The sequence below is a fragment of the Saccostrea echinata genome, unplaced genomic scaffold (genome assembly GCF_033153115.1).
Source record: "Saccostrea echinata isolate AGI-Se365-2 ecotype Australia unplaced genomic scaffold, CSIRO_AGI_Sech_v1 ptg000033l, whole genome shotgun sequence".
Taxonomy (NCBI): domain Eukaryota; kingdom Metazoa; phylum Mollusca; class Bivalvia; order Ostreida; family Ostreidae; genus Saccostrea; species Saccostrea echinata.
In genome coordinates, this window is record NW_026889782.1 from 34,838,953 (window position 1) to 34,858,020 (window position 19,068).

At 32.0% G+C, this 19,068-nt stretch overlaps 1 protein-coding gene across 1 annotated transcript; it reads left to right on the forward strand.

Moving 5' to 3' along the window:
• Nucleotides 1–8,030: 8,030 nt before the first annotated feature.
• On the forward strand, nucleotides 8,031–12,464 carry LOC133198477 (ficolin-1-like). Its single transcript, XM_061334567.1, has 4 exons — nucleotides 8,031–8,057; nucleotides 8,369–8,465; nucleotides 9,426–9,593; nucleotides 12,208–12,464. The coding sequence occupies exons 1-4, from the start codon at nucleotides 8,031–8,033 to the stop codon at nucleotides 12,462–12,464; spliced, it is 549 nt and encodes a 182-aa protein (XP_061190551.1).
• Nucleotides 12,465–19,068: the final 6,604 nt, after the last annotated feature.

A 19,068-nucleotide genomic window follows, 5' to 3' on the forward strand; every position in this document is an offset into this window, starting at 1 on the left:
TGTCAGGTTTTCCAGGGGCTGAAAATTTATAGAATGTTGTAAAATGACACCCTACCCCCTTTCGACGTCATTTTTAACCCTATATTGTTTGGACATTCCCTATAAAATTTACGATAAAATTTCATAGAATATATTGAATCAGGTAAAAATTACAACTTTTACGGAAAAATTATGTCATATCACATGAGTGAATTAATGCGAATTTCGGATGACAAATGCTCATATTAGAAGAGTTTTTCTCAGTTACACTTAGGTAGAAAATACGTTATGTTCGAGGTTGCGCCGCCTTGACATACCATTGCTTACAAAAACATTAAAAATTTATTTAAAAAATAAAACTTATGATTTATGGTTTATTTTACGGATAGAAATGAAGATGCTTATTTAATGTTTAAAAATTCATTGATGTATCTTAAGCGGTTTTAATTTTATGACGCTAGTCCACGAACTTTTTGATAACCCCTCGTACTTGGTGTCTTAGGCTAAATATATTTTTGAAATACAATTGATCAAGTTTTATACATTTACTCTAGTCCCATTCATTTGTACAAGCATGTTATGTGTTTTTATAATGTTTGTTTGCGTTTTTTATAAGGATTAGTCCCATCTTTTTTGCCATAACTAGTCCAATGGGCAATACTTATTGTACATTTGTTATTTCTATGTCAGTATTTGTATATCTTAGACACATTTATCTTTGTGTACATGTAATGAGATATATTTTACATGAGATTTACTGTCCTATTTTGTGCCTTAGAATTTTTACGAGTATCATATGTACTTCTAAGATTGGGAAACATTTTTGGCATTTTCAATAATAAATGCTCTTTTTCGACAGACTCGGTGTTATGTTATCTGTTTGGCAAAAAACAGAGCAGAGTAGACTCATGACTAAAAAGGTACCTCTATTATATTAGAAGAGGATGGTATAATTATTTTATTGTTAAGATATTCAACAATTTTTCTAAATGTAACTTGGCGATCTGTCATCACAAATTGTTCAACTGAGGACACATCTCTTTCCCAGCTTACTTAATTTATGATTGAACTTCTAGCAAGTCCTTTAGTTTAATTAACATTGTACAAATTATTATATGCTACTGCAAATGAATTTCCAAGGTATATATTAAACCTTTACAGCCGTGCCTTGCTCGAGTACGACTGGGTCAACCATTTTTTGTCACAAGTCATCTACATATTGACATCATTTTCACATTGGGACGTCATAAACATGGAGCAAAACATTACTTTACATCTGCTATTATAGAACATGTTTATTACTATATCTGTGCCAAATTTCATTCTGATCTGAATTGTGGTTTTGTAAATACAGAGATAGATCGCGAACTTTTTGCTTACCCCTCGTATAAGGGAAAATTGTCAAAATAAATTAGCATACCTGATTCGTAAACATTAATTCCTTAAGAATCACATGTTACCTTCACTGTATATTCTTTTTCACTTCCATTCCATACATCTGTTTACATGATCTGTCGTCTTGTTTCATTTTCACTCGGCGAATATTTGATCAAAAGCTATGACGTCATGGGCATCGTTATTTATACCATCCAATAATTTCATGATTTTGTTTATATCTTGTTTTGCATGTTTCAGTTTATTTCTAGAACATGAAATAATTCTTTAAATATAAATATTTAAGAAATCGTTTTCTCTAAAGTTCAAGTCATATCGCTTACTATGATGTCATATTGTATAGGCAAGTTAGAATACTTGCGTGTAGCGTTAACATACACGCGTATTAGATATCTTATAAAACATATTCAATACACCATTTTAACATTTACCTTATTATTAAACAAATATGGAGATAACGAGCAGTAGTCAAGCTCACAAGTTCATTGAAACAATACAAATCGGCAGCAGAGCATTAAGGGATCTCTGAAAACATCAGAGATGGGATGAGGTGCCATGGAGGAGTAAGTATCCCCTGCCGACCGGTCACACTCGCTGTGTGCTCCTTGCCATGATCGGGCAAACGGAAAGATCCGGAGACTATTCGATGTATAAAAAATGGCCAAACAATGAGTATGAAAAACGTCAGTCAGCATTCAACTTAATGATAGATTGTATTTGCTGACAAGGTAATTGTATCGACCATAGAACTTGCAAAATAATGACTTTAAACGAGAATTTTGAAAATTGCTCGTACGTAGGGCATTCTCTTACATATCGAATCAACATAAAGCCCATATGCAGATGATAAGGGTATATTGAGATATAAGTAAGAAAGGTTGAAGTTGTCATAAAGTTTTGTTGTTAGGTTACCAATAACGTTTTTATCTAATAAAATATCCAAATATGAAAAAAATGTGTCAGACTCTGTGGTATTTTTTTTATTTCAAGTTCACTGGAATAAATCGAGTCGACATATGAATGGAAGTAACTATTGTTAATTGATAATTCGTCGTCGATATATCTAAATGTCGAGTTGAAGGCAACACCAAGTCTTTTCTTCTTCTCATGTACACGTTTTTTAAAATAAATTCTGCTTCATATGAATACAAAAATAAGTCTGCTTATAACGGGGCGCAATTGGTACCCATGAGTCTTCTTTTTCATGTTTGGTCCATCCCCTGGCTTAATCTTCCACAGAATTCATAATATTAATAAAATATGACGTCAGCTGAAAAATCGATGTTCACTAAGTTTTGGTCCTTTTAAAATAAGTTATTTAAGGTCCTCATTATTAATTATATTTTAGTCACTAGTAATGACCTGCCCAACAGGACTATAGTTGTAGGGTGAAGAAGAACATGAACACGTTAGAGGGTAATGTTTCAGATTTTTGAAATCTAGGCACTGTAAAGGTTTTTTGTGTTTAAAAACTTTGGAAGCAATAGTCGATGAATAATTGAATATTTGAATAAGAAATACCACGTGTGGATTTTAACTTGAAATATAGTGGAATACAAGACTTTATCCTTTTGTGATTAAGAATATTACTTATATTAACTGCGTCATATTAAACATGCTCAATATACCATTTAACATTTAGCTCAGTATTAGATATCATACAGAATAACTACAATTTACCATAATGATTTTAACATTTAGCTCTATATTAGATACCACATAAAATTTTAGATCTATATTAGACATCATATAAAATATATTCAATGCCTGATTTAAATATCTCAACATAAGTTATAATTTTCCACGCTATCATACAGAATAACTACAATTTACCATAATGATTTTAACATTTAGCTCTATATTAGATACCACATAAAATTTATTCAAAATGCCTTTTTATAATTTGGATCTATATTAGACATCATATAAAATATATTCAATGCATGATTTAAATATCTCAACATAAGTTATAATTTTCCACGCTAAGTCATTTTCGTTCATAAAATCGATCTATCAGGTTAGTACAATATAGAATACGTAACAACCAGCCAATCACGTTTTCGTAATACACGAGGCTTTAATATTTATACCTGCTAGCTTGAAGATAAACTTGCAATTTCTTTACAGGAACCCTATAGTTAGAATAATACACAAAGAACAATATGAGCAATCTTTGGGTTGTCTTTTTAATTGCTGCCTTCTTTACAGTGTCTCATGCGAACATGTTTTCTCGGAGATATGCCAGACACCTGGAGTTTGATGATAAAAAGTCGGAACACGAACTTTTAGGAGAGTACGATTCTATATCGTTTAAAGACTGTGTGGCGAAGTGTCAAAAAGATTGTGGCGTCTTTGGATATAATCATGGATTGATGAAGTGCCGGACCCACAAGAATCTCAACACTTCTTCAGTGTCTGATGAGGCAGGCTGGAGATATTTTTTTGATGATTGTATGTATTAATTTGTCAATTTTTTTTTAAACAAATCATTAAAAAACATAAGAAAGGAATCATTGGCTATCATTGAACTATCATTGCACTATTGTATAAAGTCGAAGAGGTATCTGCATAAAATATTTCCCCCAATAATATCAAAATCAATGTGTTTGTATTATTGTATCTTGTCTCAGATTTAGCATTTTCCCCTATTAATTGCAAATGGCATTTTATTTTAAGTTACTGATTTTTTATTATTTTGATTTAGAATGATATTTGTGTATTTCATACCTTTTTTCTCTATATCTGCTTTTTGTTGACATTAGCATTTAATATATTATTGAAAGGTAAACAAGAGTAAATGCTGACAGGGAGACATTGATATGATTAATATAATTATTTTAAGATTTCTGTACAATTTTGAACCAGTAGAAATTCTCAATTTGAAACAAACTTAATATTAGGAATATCCGTTCCTGAACCAGGAACGATAACTTTAAATATTATGATTTAATTTTATAAAGGGGTCAAAATGAAGCTTGAAATTCTTTTCATGGAACAATTCCCACGTCAGGCATCTCAATATGTTTCAAAGTTCTTTGAAGTGTTCGAAATGGTTTTCTTTTTAATGATCACCTCTGTTTCCCAGAAAAGTAAAAATAAATATTCCTTTAATCTGGACTTAGATACCAATGCTATTTTGTATGATGTGAAATTAAAAGTAATGATAGCACAAGCTTTTTACATCATCTATTACATAACAATTGAAATTCAAAAAGAACTAGGATATAAAATAAAATAAATGACAAAATAAATATAATAAATGATACAAAATATAGTATATGTATTAAAAAAACAACAACAAACAAACATGCAATTTCCTCCGAATGCCTAGATACCTATAAATTTTTTTATCCTAAAATATTTTTGTTGACCAATTTTCAATTAGAAAATGCATTAATGTTGCTTTTACTTGCGTTTCCTGAAACTAAATTTGAGATTTTCTCATTTTCCCATTATAATATTATTTAATAAAATGATTCATTTTGCAATAAAACTTATCTTTTAAGAAATATCATGGTTAAATACGCATTACTTTGTGAATTCAGACACATTTTTGTGATCATTTTCAATTACTTTTTTGCTGATTTCCAGAACCTGAGGATCGGACAACCTTAAGGATATTTCTAATTCACATGTGCAATCTTAATTTATAGCTTTTTTGTTTTCCTTATCCGTCCATTGCATCTTTATATTGACAATTAGTTTTTACTTAATTATGAAGCAGAATATTAAAAAACAAACAGTAATAGTATAACTTATCATATTTATTTACTTTTCAATGAATATAAGCTGTTTTGTAAAGCTGCCCGAAATGAAAATGTTTACGATTTTACACACTTCTGTAAATTGCACCAGCACTGTTTATGTAGGGGGCAAAGTGCGGTAGTGATGGCAATATTTAAAAACCTCTCAAAATTGGACCTGGATATTTTGTAGCTTTCAACATTGGTCGCACAAAATATATTTTTATTATTGCCACTAAATAGTTCATCACTCCAAGGATTCGTTTTGTTTGTTCTCTGACATTTAGAAAAACAATAACAAGCACCTGATAGGTTCCTGAAACAATAACGATCATTTGATTGGTTGCTGGGAAGTAGTTATGTAAACAAACTGAAAAAAATTTAGAAAAGTAAGGGAAATCCATGATACATGTATCTATTACCTATGCTCTTTTGTAGGAAAAAAGTTAATGATTTTATTAGAAGTAATGATAGGAGCCTGGTACAGCAGTTGCTGGTACTAGTAATGTATCTTTCTTTCTCAGGATTTTTGAAGTTTTGAAATCCAATATAGTTAGGATTAATCGACCTCGCTAATGTTGTAAATACTGAACTGTTATTTTGAATGCTCTCATTTTTAGATAGTAAACTTGAGGATAAGTTTGATTTCCAGATGTAGAATTAGAACCAAGTTCTTCTAAAATACAGTATAAATAATGAGCCTTGTAAACAAAGATGATATTGTTACAAGCCTTGTCTGCTGGAACCATAACATATTGTTCATGTAGTTTTTTCTAATTCTTTTATTATTGATTTAGTGAAAACGGAACGAAAGATGGTTCGCATATCATCTTTTATCTTTTAACTTTCTTATACTTTCTAATACGATTCAGGTCCTTCCGATGAGACCTTAAAAACCGAGGCCCCCTGTCACGGCAGGAGTTAGCACGATAAAGATCCCTCACTGCTCAATGGCCCTGAGTGCCGAGTAAATGTCAAAATTTGAAGCCCTTCACCGGTATATGGTGACGTCTATATATGAGTAAAAAACTCTCAAATGGGACGTAAAACAACATACAATCAATCAATCTAATACGATTCCTTGATATAATTCTAATTAGTGAGACCTTAATTGTCAAACAACGGACACAGTATACTTTCAATTTGCTATGTTTGATAATCATCGATTTTTTTTTACTTATGGAAGCTAAGCATATAGTCTAATCTCGTCTTTCTGGACCCTGTGTGCTACGAAGCGACTCGAAATTTCCGGTCACACGTGCACTAATTAAAAAAAAAGAGTATGACGCGGAAAAAACAAATAGGCGTAAGTGACGAGAGGGAAACACAAGACATATCTATTCCCAAAAGCTTTTCACCACAGTTTAAAATGGTCACCAAACTGGTGAGTTATGGAAAGATTTTAAGCACCAATTGGAAATTTTATGCTCCATGGTGAGTAAATTAGTCCCCAATTAGAGCTCTGAAGTGAGTTATAGCTTTCAGTTATATGTACAAAACATCAGGCGAACGGCATGGAAAAATTATCAATGATTATGTTTACTTATAAGTAGCACTATACATTTAAATACTGGGTTTTAGGGCAACATGTGTTTCGATGGACCCAAGAACCAAACTGTTTGAGACGATGTCAACAGTTTAGTTCGAGGGTTCGGCAAAATATATTTTGCAGGAGAACGGTCAATAAATGTTTTATCATATCTTTTACTATTACGTATTTTATGCTGGCTACCATGTTTGCGAGTGAAATGACAAATAAGTTGTAGATTTCTTTTACCTGCATTCAGCACTCGGTAGCTCGGTAAATTTCGTAGCTGTCGAAAACCAACGCATGCAAATTAAATATGACTGATCTCGCCTACGCTGAGTAATAATCTGTACCTTAATAAAATACATGGGCTGATCCAGTGTCTCACCAACCGATCTAACGTCATTTTAGGACTGCTCAGTAAAACATTTCAAATGATATACAGACTTTTATAAAGAACAGTCTTAAAGGTTTAACAATAGCTTTTGTTTCAATGTTTAAAAGGATCCTCTGATCGAGAAAATTATTCTTCTTAAACAATTATTTAAACATTACCAATAAAAATCGAGTTCATTAGTCATTGAAAATATTTGAATTAAAATAGATAAGAAAAAAAATAATACAACCATAAATCCAATTTAGATCTTTAAAAATTAATATTTGCGCTAGAGTGTTAATTTCATTTAAGTTCACATTACATTCATTACAATTATTTCCAATAAAGCTTACAATTATATCCGACTAAACTTACAAATACAGTGTTTTTCTTCCTTTATTTAATATCCCTGCACATGTTTGTGTGTCTATATCTTGTCATATAATATGCCGTGTTGAAAATACAATTCCCGCATTTTTTATTCTGTTTCAGTTCTCCCTATAGATTGTAAGGATATTCGTGATAATGGTAACACTTATACAGATGTGTACGACATTTATCCCTATGGCATCAGCTCCCTCCCTGTCAGAGTATACTGTGACATGGAGACAATGGACGGAGGATGGACGGTATGTAGATTATTACTATATTACATTAGCAGTCCTATCAGAGTTTACTGTTACATGGAGACAATAGACGGGGGGTGGACGGTATGTAGATATATCACTATATTACATTACCAGTCCTGTCAGAGTTTACTGTGACATGGAGACAATGGACGGAGGATGGACGGTATGTAGATTATTACTATATTACATTAGCAGTCCTATCAGAGTTTACTGTTACATGGAGACAATAGACGGGGGGTGGACGGTATGTAGATATATCACTATATTACATTACCAGTCCTGTCAGAGTTTACTGTGACATGGAGACAATGGACGGAGGATGGACGGTATGTAGATTATTACTATATTACATTACCAGTCCTGTCAGAGTTTACTGTGACATGGAGACAATGGACGGGGGGTGGACGGTATGTAGATTATTACTTTATTACATTACCTATCCTGTCAGAGTATACTGTGATATGGTAACAATGGACGGAGGATGGACGGTATGTAGATTATTACTATATCACATTACCATTCCTGTCAGGGTGTATTGTGATATGAAGACAATGGACGGAGGATGGACGGTATGTAGATTATTACTATAATGCACTGACAATTTGATATGGATTTGGCTTGTAATTCAAGGGATAAGTAAGGGACAAGAAGCTATTTATTACACACTAAGCATACAGATGTTCATCACAATGACTTAACAAATATACATCTTTGAAAGGCAATTCAAAAGAGAATAGACGGATCCCTAAGCTTTGACAGGAACTGGACAGATTATAAAAATGGTTTTGGTGAACCGGAACAGGATGTCTGGATTGGTAAATATAAATTTTTGATCCAGTCCAAAATTGGACAAATAATATTTAAAGAAAGACTTCAAAATTTGTAGCGAATTAAAGATCTGGTTTTAGACTAGTTAATATGAAATCTAATGTTAGTGTTGTGTAAAATGCATTTGATTGGATAATACACTGATGTTTGAGGCAGTTAAACGAGCATTAACGAGAATGAAAGCTTTTGACTGTGACGTCATAATAGAACGACGCAAAGACACAATGCTTCATGACGTGTTTCGTGTAACAAAACTCAACAAAATAAGACGTAAACATCAAACAAAATGCATAAATTTCATTAGAATAACTATTTTCTTATTTATTAATGCTTATTTAACGGTCGCAAACATCCGTTTTATCGGCTCCCCTTAGTGTCGCCGGTAAAACTCAGTTTGCGACGGTTAAATCAGCATTAACGGTAGTAATTAACAAATGAGAAGGCGGTTATTCCCTTATTTATATGCATGTATATTGGGCGACATTCATTGATTGTGTGCTATTAAATTCTTAAATAAAATTCTGTACATCACAAAATTTTTTCAACACCCTATTTTCGAGAGTTATAGTACATGTATTTGGTATGTATTACAGATATAAACTTTTCACTAAATTTGTGACTTCTTTCATATAATTCTTTAAAAATGAATATACAAATATACGCAAGAAATTTTTGCTTTGCAAACAGCTTGTTTTGTGAAACTCAAGTTCTGGTGAATTAAAAGTGATAAGGAGAACAAAGAATTTTTTAACTGACTGTATTTTGTTTTCCAAAACGTAAACAACTCTCCAAAATGTATGCATGTTAAAAGTACAAAACACGGATTTTTTTTTTAAATATTTAACTTAATAATGTTATTTGATACTTCCTTAACGCAAGATTATTTTTCCTCTTATGTTATTGAAGCAGGATAACAATTGATTGATTTCAAATAAACCTTAAAACAGGAAATGACGTTATCCACCAGTTAACAAAGAAAGGGAACTCATCCCTCTATGTATCCATCACACTAGTGAATGGCAGCAGACTGTATGAATTGTACGATCGATTCTCTGTGTCGAATGAAACAGAAAAGTATCAACTCTTTCTGGCGGGACCTGCCACTGGAACCTTAGGTACGTGACAGGTAGTGTGTACCTGCAAAGAAGAGAGAGAGTGGGGAGGGGGGTGAGAGATGTCAAAACTATATCACAGCTTAAACAACAGTATTTTAAATGCTGACCCCTATACATGTGATGAATGGTTATAAAAATATATTATATCAAAAATATGTATATCTTACATAAACATTATTTATTTTATTATTACAATACTCTGCTTTTTTAATTAAAAGATTGCTCTAATAAAAAAAAATCCGAGAACATCATACCTGTATTGTTTTGGAGTATATCACCCCTCAGTCCTGTATCGTGTCGGAGTACTCCTCACCTGTATTGTGTGGGAGAACACAACACTTGTATCATGTTAAAGTACATCACACCTGTATCGTGTCCAAGTACATGCATCATAACTGTATCTTGTCGGAGCACATTACACCTGTATCTTGTTGGATGCATTGAGATATAAATTTAAAAATACTTAATATTTATTTCTGTTATGCCCCATTTAGCTACAGAGCACCTATTGGATCTTATAAACTTTGTATCTTAGTTGATCCTTAAGCTGGTCTTCGGTTTTGCAATCCATATGAACAAGAACCTATGATGGCTGTGTGTTTTTACCCATGTTTGTAATTTTGAATTATATATTTATCATATAAAATACACTAAAGCTTCTTGAGGTAGCTGTTAAATCAATTAGGGCATGTGACGGCACATATTGTCGTTCTGTACATATTGTCGTCGGCGACAATATGTAGCTACCCTCACTGTACGTATTGTCGTCCATCGGTACATATTGTTGCCGATATTTACAAACTATATGGCATATCAACCATTGCAATATTCGATCTTGTCCATTTGTTTTGTATAATTTTCCATTGATATTCCATAATTTTCCATTTGCATTGTATAATTTTCCATTTGTATTGTATAATGTTTATTTGTATTCTATAATTTTCCATTTGTATTGTATAATTTTTCATTTGTATTGTATATTTTTTTGTATTCTATAATTTTCCATTTGTATTCTATAAATTTTCATTTGTATTCTATGATTTTGCATTTCTATCGTAAAATTTTTATTTGTATTCTTTTATTTTCCATTTTTTTAACAATAATTTTGCATTTGCATTGCATAATTTTTATTTTCATTCTATAATTTTGCATTTATATTCTATAATTTTCCATTTGTATTGTATAATTTTCCATTTATATTCTATAATTTTCCATTTGTATTGTATAAGTTCTCATTTGTATTGTATAATTTTCCATTTGTATTGTATAAGTTCTCATTTGTATTGTATAATTTACCTTTTGTATTGTATTCTTTTAAATTTGTAGTGTATAATTATATAATACAAATGGAAAATGGAAATAGAAATGGAAAATATGATAATCTCTTAAGTTTTTCGATTATATTGGAAAGAAGAGACACATAAAGAGAAAAAGTGGATACGACACTTCAGATGTATTTCCCGAAACAAATATAGTGATCTAGACCTTTCCTGAATGAAAACTAATATTATGAAAACAGTCAAGATAAAATCTTGATAATTATGTAAAATTTCAAAGAATAAAATATTTTCTTAAAAATTATGAAAAAAATATTTGATTTGATTATAGTGATCTATGCATATATATGCAGAGAGGCTGGTTGTAAAGTAATAAAAAGAGAAACATCTCGTATATAGTTAAAAAAAGTGTTTCTCTTGAAGTTATAGCCCGAAACAGAGCATAAGTTTACGACGAAATCTTTTAAATGATAGACATGTAGAAGAAGTTCCGCATATTCAATGCGCCGCCAAATAAATCTATTAATACTAATAGGTATTTTCCATTTAAACCTGGTAGTAAGCGAAATAGTGGGAAAGGGCGATATGCCTCTTTTCACTAATTCTTAATTATCTCCCCTTGAAAGAGGACAAGGCCCTTCATTTGAACAAACTTGAATCCCCTTTATCCATGAATGCGCTTTGTGGCAAGTTTGGTTGAAATTGGTCCATTGATGTGTCAATATCTCCATCTTTCTCTCTCTCTCTCTCTCTCTCTCTCTCTCCGTGACCTTGGTAAATATTCGTCAAAATAAAATATAGGCGACAAAATGTGCAAATGTTCACAACATGTTCGCCGACGACAATATGTGCCGATGCATGACTGTACATTTTGTCGTCCATTATGCAGGAGAAAAAAGGCTCATCTCGGCACATAATGTCACCGGCGACAATATGTGCCAATGCACGACAATATGTGCAGTGAGGGTAGCTACATATTGTCGCCGACGACAATATGTACAGAACGACAATATGTACTGTACATGTCAAAGGGCACCATGTTCTATGACACTCTACAGATGTCTTTTACAATGGGATAGATATCATTGATCTCTATGGATGTTAACAATAAATATAGCATGATCTCAATTAAATAAATTATTTATTTCTCATGCATTCATTCTATAGGTGACAGTAAGTTAAACACGGGTTATTCTTGGGCCAATCTTTCTGGGATGTACTTCAGCCCCCCAGACAGAGACAGTGACAGGAGTAGTGGAGGGAACTGTGCTGTTTATAATGATAACACTACTCAAACCTAGTGATAATAATCCACATATTTCTCTTTACTTCTACAGGTGACAGTATGTTAAATCCTGGTTATTCTTGGAAAAATCTGTATGGGATGTCATTCACTACCCAGGACAGAGACAACGACAGATTGAGTGGATATAACTGTGCTGCTGACACTTTAGGAGGCTGGTGGTTTAACGAATGTCACTGGGTTTTCCTCAACGGTCCCTGGTCCCCGGCAAGCTGGTGGGGACCTTGGTATCCTACTGTTACATCCGGGTTATCTGTGAGGAAGACGATGATGATGATCAAACGTCACTAGGTATTCACTCATTCCTATATTATGTTGTGCATGTATTTACTTTTTCATATTGTAAGGGGTGGATGTGTTAAATACAATTTCTGAAGGAGAGAAGACACACACACACACACACACCCTCACTCACCCTCACCCACCCACTCTCACACAACCACACCCCCCATATATATATATATATATATAGAGAGAGAGAGAGAGAGAGAGAGAGAGAGAGAGAGGATATTCAATGTTTTGTTGATGAATATGGAATTTATTTCACAAGTGGGACAGGATTTTTTATATTTTCACGAGTGCGAGGCACGAGTGAAAATATAAAAAAATCCTGTCTCACGAGTGAAATAAATTCCATATTCATCTACAAAACATTGAATTTTCTGTTTATTACATTTTCTTTGATTTTCCCTTTGCCTCTGTCTTTTCTTAACACAGTGTCATAGGCTTGACGTCATAGTTGAACGGTTGAGACGTCACAGCTTAGCAGTTCTGAGATTGAAAACATTGCATAGCATGGCTTTTAGCAACATATTTGGGAAGAAATTTGCAGTTTTAGCTGTATTAAGTTACTATCTCTATCTTATGACAGTCCAGAAATTATTTTTTACTTACTTTGATATCCTTTCACACTGTGAGAGAATATCATTTTGGTATCCTTTCACACTATGAGAGTATATCACTTTTATTCAATAAATAAATCACTGTTGAAAATGTAATACATATATATATATATATATATATATATATATATATATATATATATATATATATATATATATATATATATATATATATATATATATATATTGTTTATAGGTTTTTCTTCAAAGCAAATGGGGATTAAGAAAGAGGAAGCACGGATTGACCATACCATGATGTACGTTTTCATTACGCTGATGTAGATTTTCTGATACAAGAAACAGTTTTTTTTTCTATTCGTGTTAATCATTTTTCTCTATTCTGATTTGAAATTATGTTAATATATGAAATGGAAATACATGTGAACTTGTAAAAGATTACTTTTTTCGGGGTTTTGGCTGTATCCCTTTTCTGAAATTACATGTATAAATTATTAGTAACTTACTACATGGAATGCATTCTGTGAAAGATGTACATGTATATGTTGTAAATAAATTGTAAAATGGAAATATTTCGTTCTTATTTATACAAATACTGTCTCATGAAGATACATGTACCTTTACATGTAGGCATATATAAGGAACTTTTACTGCCTCGCTAGCTATAGTGAGCTAGATTTCCTGGTGTTGTGGTAGAGTCTCCCTTGATTTCAGGCAAGTTAATCTGCAGCGAGCCTGTATAGCCCTTGGATGGGTTAACCGCTTCATATTACATGTACACATATTTGTTTAATATGTTTAAATAAATATTCGCTATTAACCTTACACACTCAGGAAAAAGTGGCTCACATGATATTCATGTGATTTTCTTTTTATTTGAAAATTGTGCGAAAATCGTGTAAAAATTATATAAATATGTTTTCATGCGAATATCATGTGAATTGGTTTGTACGATATTCACATAATTTTTTTATAGAACTTTCATGTGAATTTTTCTTTGCATGATATTTATGATATCATGATATGCTCTTCATGTAAAATTCATATGAAAATTCTGTCAAAATCCCATGAAGTTTTCACTTAAATTTCACGTGTCTTGTTTTTCGTCCTTTCTAATTCAAAGAATTCACATGAAATTCATGTGAATTTGATATAAAATTTATGCGAGCCACTTTTGCCAGAGTACACGTTTGAACTGATACATCCATATTATTCATGTCTGTACAGCATTCGTAACCAGGTGAAGTTTTAACTTTAGAGTTTTAACTTCAAAACCTAAAATTAGTTGAGTAAGATCGATGAAAACTGGCATGAACTGATACATTCATCAGGAACATAAATGTAGGAAGTGTTTAAATCAGCCTTGTGTCTTTTCTCCGGTCTCCAATGCAGAGTTGTCGTTCGTTCTTCTCTCAGACAACTCTGCAATTGTCAAAATTTTTTAGACATAAAGTAAAAAAAAATGATATTCCTACGATTATATCAAATCAAACTAATATTTAATATTTTTCTATATCTCTTTAATAAATATCTACCTAAAAGATAAACATTAGCGCAGGCATTCAATTAAAATGAATTAAAACAAACGCACTATTTCTCCTGCTTATCACCGATATATACAAGCCAAAGACAGGGTTAAATATATGAAGATATGGTAGAGATTGTCTATTCCCACATTCAGATTCATAATATGAATTTTTTGGTTGAAATTTTTTGTTTCAAGATAATATAACACTACGTACTAAAAGGTTCTCCCAGTTCAAAATAAGACTTAGAATTGTAGATGAATGAATAAAAAATACCCGTTTGCTTCATATATATATATATATATATATATATATATATATATATATATATATATATATATATATATATATATATATATAATGTTCATTACTTTCATCCCCTCTCCAATCTTTATTAAGAAAAAAAATATCAACATTACAAGAATTTCCGTTCTTGTTATGAAGGATCGTTTTCAAAAAGATAATAGATAGTTAACCTCTCCTCTGGAACTCTAAAGATAATAGATAGTTAACCTCTCCTCTGGAACTCAAAAGATAATAGATAGTTAACCTCTCCTCTGGAACTCTAAAAATTGACAAGCGCCATATTTTTCCCCGCTTTAGCTAATGTAATATAAAATAATTTATGTTAAAGTACCCGAATAAGTGTTTTCCTGTTTCTATATATGCGAACAAATTCAATCGTCTCATTGAAATCTAACGGTTTCTACAAGAATCTCACAAATTCATCTGAAAAGCTATCGAGTGACTTAAGTGGGTGAAACGTATTGATCAATTGAACTTTGAACCCACCCACGATTTACCGTTTTGTCAATATTAACGAAACTTCTTCAGGTGTCGTCTTATGAAAGAGTTTAACGAAAGTTTTATATAAGTCATGTACATGTAGAAAAAGTGATAAAGTTAATAAATTTATATTATAAATAAACTGTTTAAAAGTAAATCAACAAAATCAAAACAACATTTTAAATGCTAAATAACTTATTTCCTTAGTCATTAATTCTTTCTATTCATTTATTTATCATGTTCTATAACAGTATTTATTTTGAGCAATTAATGCATGATAATTGTTTGTTTTATACCATTCCGAAAGAGATAAGTAAGAATAAAAATCCAAAAAGAAAAAGAAAAGAATAACAATACCTATTGATTTAGATACTTTAGATTTTCACCTGTGCAGAGGACTAAAAACGTGTTCCACGAATCTTTGCTATATAACATACAAATACACTTCTGGCCTTGATTCTGTAAATCAAATCTACATTTACATGTAGTATGACAGTAGATTAACCAAATTACTTTTTTATTACAATTTCACCTCGCTTTCTTTACTCCCTGATTTTATCCCCGTTTTAAATGTCTTATCACCGTTTCGAAAATTACCTCAATATTTTCTTTCTACCTGAGGATTGATTGACAGATCTAAAAATAGACATCAGCTCACTAATATCTAAGGCTCAGGGATGACATTTACCGACTTTTTAGAGAGAGAGAAAAAAGTTTATAATTTATTATTTCTAAATTTACAAAAAGAAGTGGATCATTTAACTTAATTTGAAGATCTTCCCGGTACGACATTGAATTCTGTGAAATTCTAACATTTGAGATATCTAAATACACGTGGCTCATTATACCGTTATATTTTTGTGCAATATGGAATTAAAAAGCACCTGTTTGACGTAAGAGATTTTTTTAATGTCATCCACCGTGCAATGTTGAAACCGGAGGAATAATTGGATAGTTTATCTCACACGGGTCGCCTCAGGTAAGTGTGTGTTTTATTAACTTTACGTAGGTAATTTATACCTATACATGTAATGTAGAAAGATGGATTTTATTTTAAGAATGGGGTCCTGAATTTTAATAAGATAGGCCATATTTTTATATAAAGTTTTATGTAGCATTATTTTTAAATGTAAATGGAGTTAACATTTAGGTCAATTGTTAAAAAAGAGGATTTCTGATTACGCAATAGGTGAATTAAATTTGAAATAGGCGCCTATGAATTGAAATCGAGACAAGATTATCATGTCTGGTGTAGGGGTCTGTAAAAGGTAGCGCTGAAAAAAAAATAGTTCCTTTATCTTACAGGTTAGAATATAATTTTTTTTATTTCATGAATAAGAATAATGAAATAAGGAAATGCGATATTTCAATGAAAATATATATATATTTATGAAATGAAATGTGATATTCTAATCAATGGACATAGCAGTAATACCCAGGTCCCCTTAAAGCCCCCGATAATCGTTATGAATGAATATTCAAAATCGATTCCCTTTTATCAGATAAAATACACGGTGCACTCTAAACATGTTAAACAAGCCTCGAACAGAATTCTCGTGTCTGGAGGGTTTAATTGAGTGTAATATTACCTCCGCCAGTATAGATTGAATATTTCAGCGAAAAATTTGGTCTCGATCTCTTTTACAGCGGACCTTAGTTTTCTGTTAACCATTTATTAAAAGGGTATTACGCATACCAGACAATATAAAGACAATATAAAGAGTAAGATTTTTTTCAAAAGTAAAAGTATCTATGTCCTTCTGATCGAGAAAAAAAGTAGATATTTAACCTTGACCCCCCCTCCCTACATCACTACCCCGACTCTACATACCACCTGGACGAGACGGAATACACTACCCATCTTTATTGGTGAATAAAATATATCATTACTACTAGGTATAAAATGTGTCTTTTTTATTTCACTAGTTAAGATGGGGGAATGGCCTGTATTCTGTGGTTTACATTTTTTTTTTTTTTTTTTTTGGAAAGTGATTTAATAATTTGAATTTATTTTTAGTTTGCCGCAAACTTCGCTATCATTCAATCATGCACTTATCGTGTATGTATTCAGACTTCGGCTATACCTTGAATTATTGCCGGATAAAAATAACCCCTCCCAGACCAAGTATAATAATCATTCCCCCATTAGACGGAGATAAAGATTGTCCCTATAAGACTCTCCTCTTTGCATATCAGACAGAACCCGTTTTTTTTTTATTGACGGTTTGTTAAGATTAACTGTACATAATTTACTTGGGAATCTTTTATCATAATTTTACAAACACCTGTGACGCCTGGTAGAGTTACACAGGTAACACAGGTAAGGGCCTGTATTATTTAATATATGCAGCCTCTTACAAGGTCCTCAAGGCCACTAAATTGATAGAGATCCAAATCGAAATTCGTAGGTGGATCCAAAAAATATGAACCAATATAATTACAACATTGGGTGCTACAAGTGCATCTACCAGTATTGATGTTTCATTATTCTCTCTCTCTCTCTCTCTCACACACACACACACACATACACACCCTTACACACACACACACACCCTTATACATGTGAAAGGTGTCAAACGGGGACAGGGGTTAAAGACTGTCAAAGTGGGGACTTCTTTGTTTTTAATATTTCATTGACTTTTGACCAAAAATATTAGTCCTCCTATAACTCTGATGGCGAATAAAATGAGAATATGTCAATAACTTTAATTTTAAGCCAAGCACTTTTTACAGCACAAACGGGGACCTATTTCACATTCATTAATATTCACACACCAGTACTTGATTCATTGTATCTAATCGGGGACATTTTCAAAAAAGAATGCAAAATACTCCCTTTTGTGCCTTTTATTCATTAATTACCACCGTTCTCATCACTGATTAGGATTCTTGTCTTCATAGGTACTTGAATGTTTTATATTTTAAATCAAATATGGAGATAACGATCAGTAATAAGCCTCAAAAGTCCATTGAATCTCATAGGCACTCCCCAGCTTAATTGTTAAAAAATATATATCTACTATACTATAAACATAACATGTTTATAGTATAGAAGATATATTTTTTTAACAATTAAGCTGGGGAGTGCCTATGTTGAAACCGTACAAATCGTGAGCAGGGCAAACACGGACGTTAAAAACACTCGAGTTCACAGTGCCATGAAGGAGTAAGCACCCCCTGCCGACCGGTGTCGCATGATATTTGGTCCGCCTCGTTTAAAGGTCGGGGGGGGGGGGGGTCTAATACGATAACATATAAGGTCCGCCTTTTATAAGAAAAGGTCCGGCCCGTATAAGAAAAGGTCTGTCTACGATTAAAGATCCGGGTAGTGCAAAAGGTTTTAATCTTGATTTAAACACATAAAATTAAAGATAGTTTGTACAATATATCTCTAGAGCAGGAATTCTACTCCTTATTTAGTTGCTTTTTAGCAGTGCCGTTTATTTTGTTTTAACATTTCCATGCTTGTGGTGTAAAAACTGCATACCAAAATCTCCTTGGACTACAGATGGCATTACAAATGTAGTTTTTTTTTAATTACCTTGATATTTTTATGATCGATGATTTTAGCATTTCAGAAGAAAATCCAGGTTTTTAAAATTAAACCCCCCTCCAAAAAAATGAGAGCCCAGACGAGAGATATTATTTTGTTTTGTGTCTTTCTTAAAATTTATTGTCTTTTATCTTTTTTTAAGCTTATTTCAAAAAAAATTTTCTTGTTGG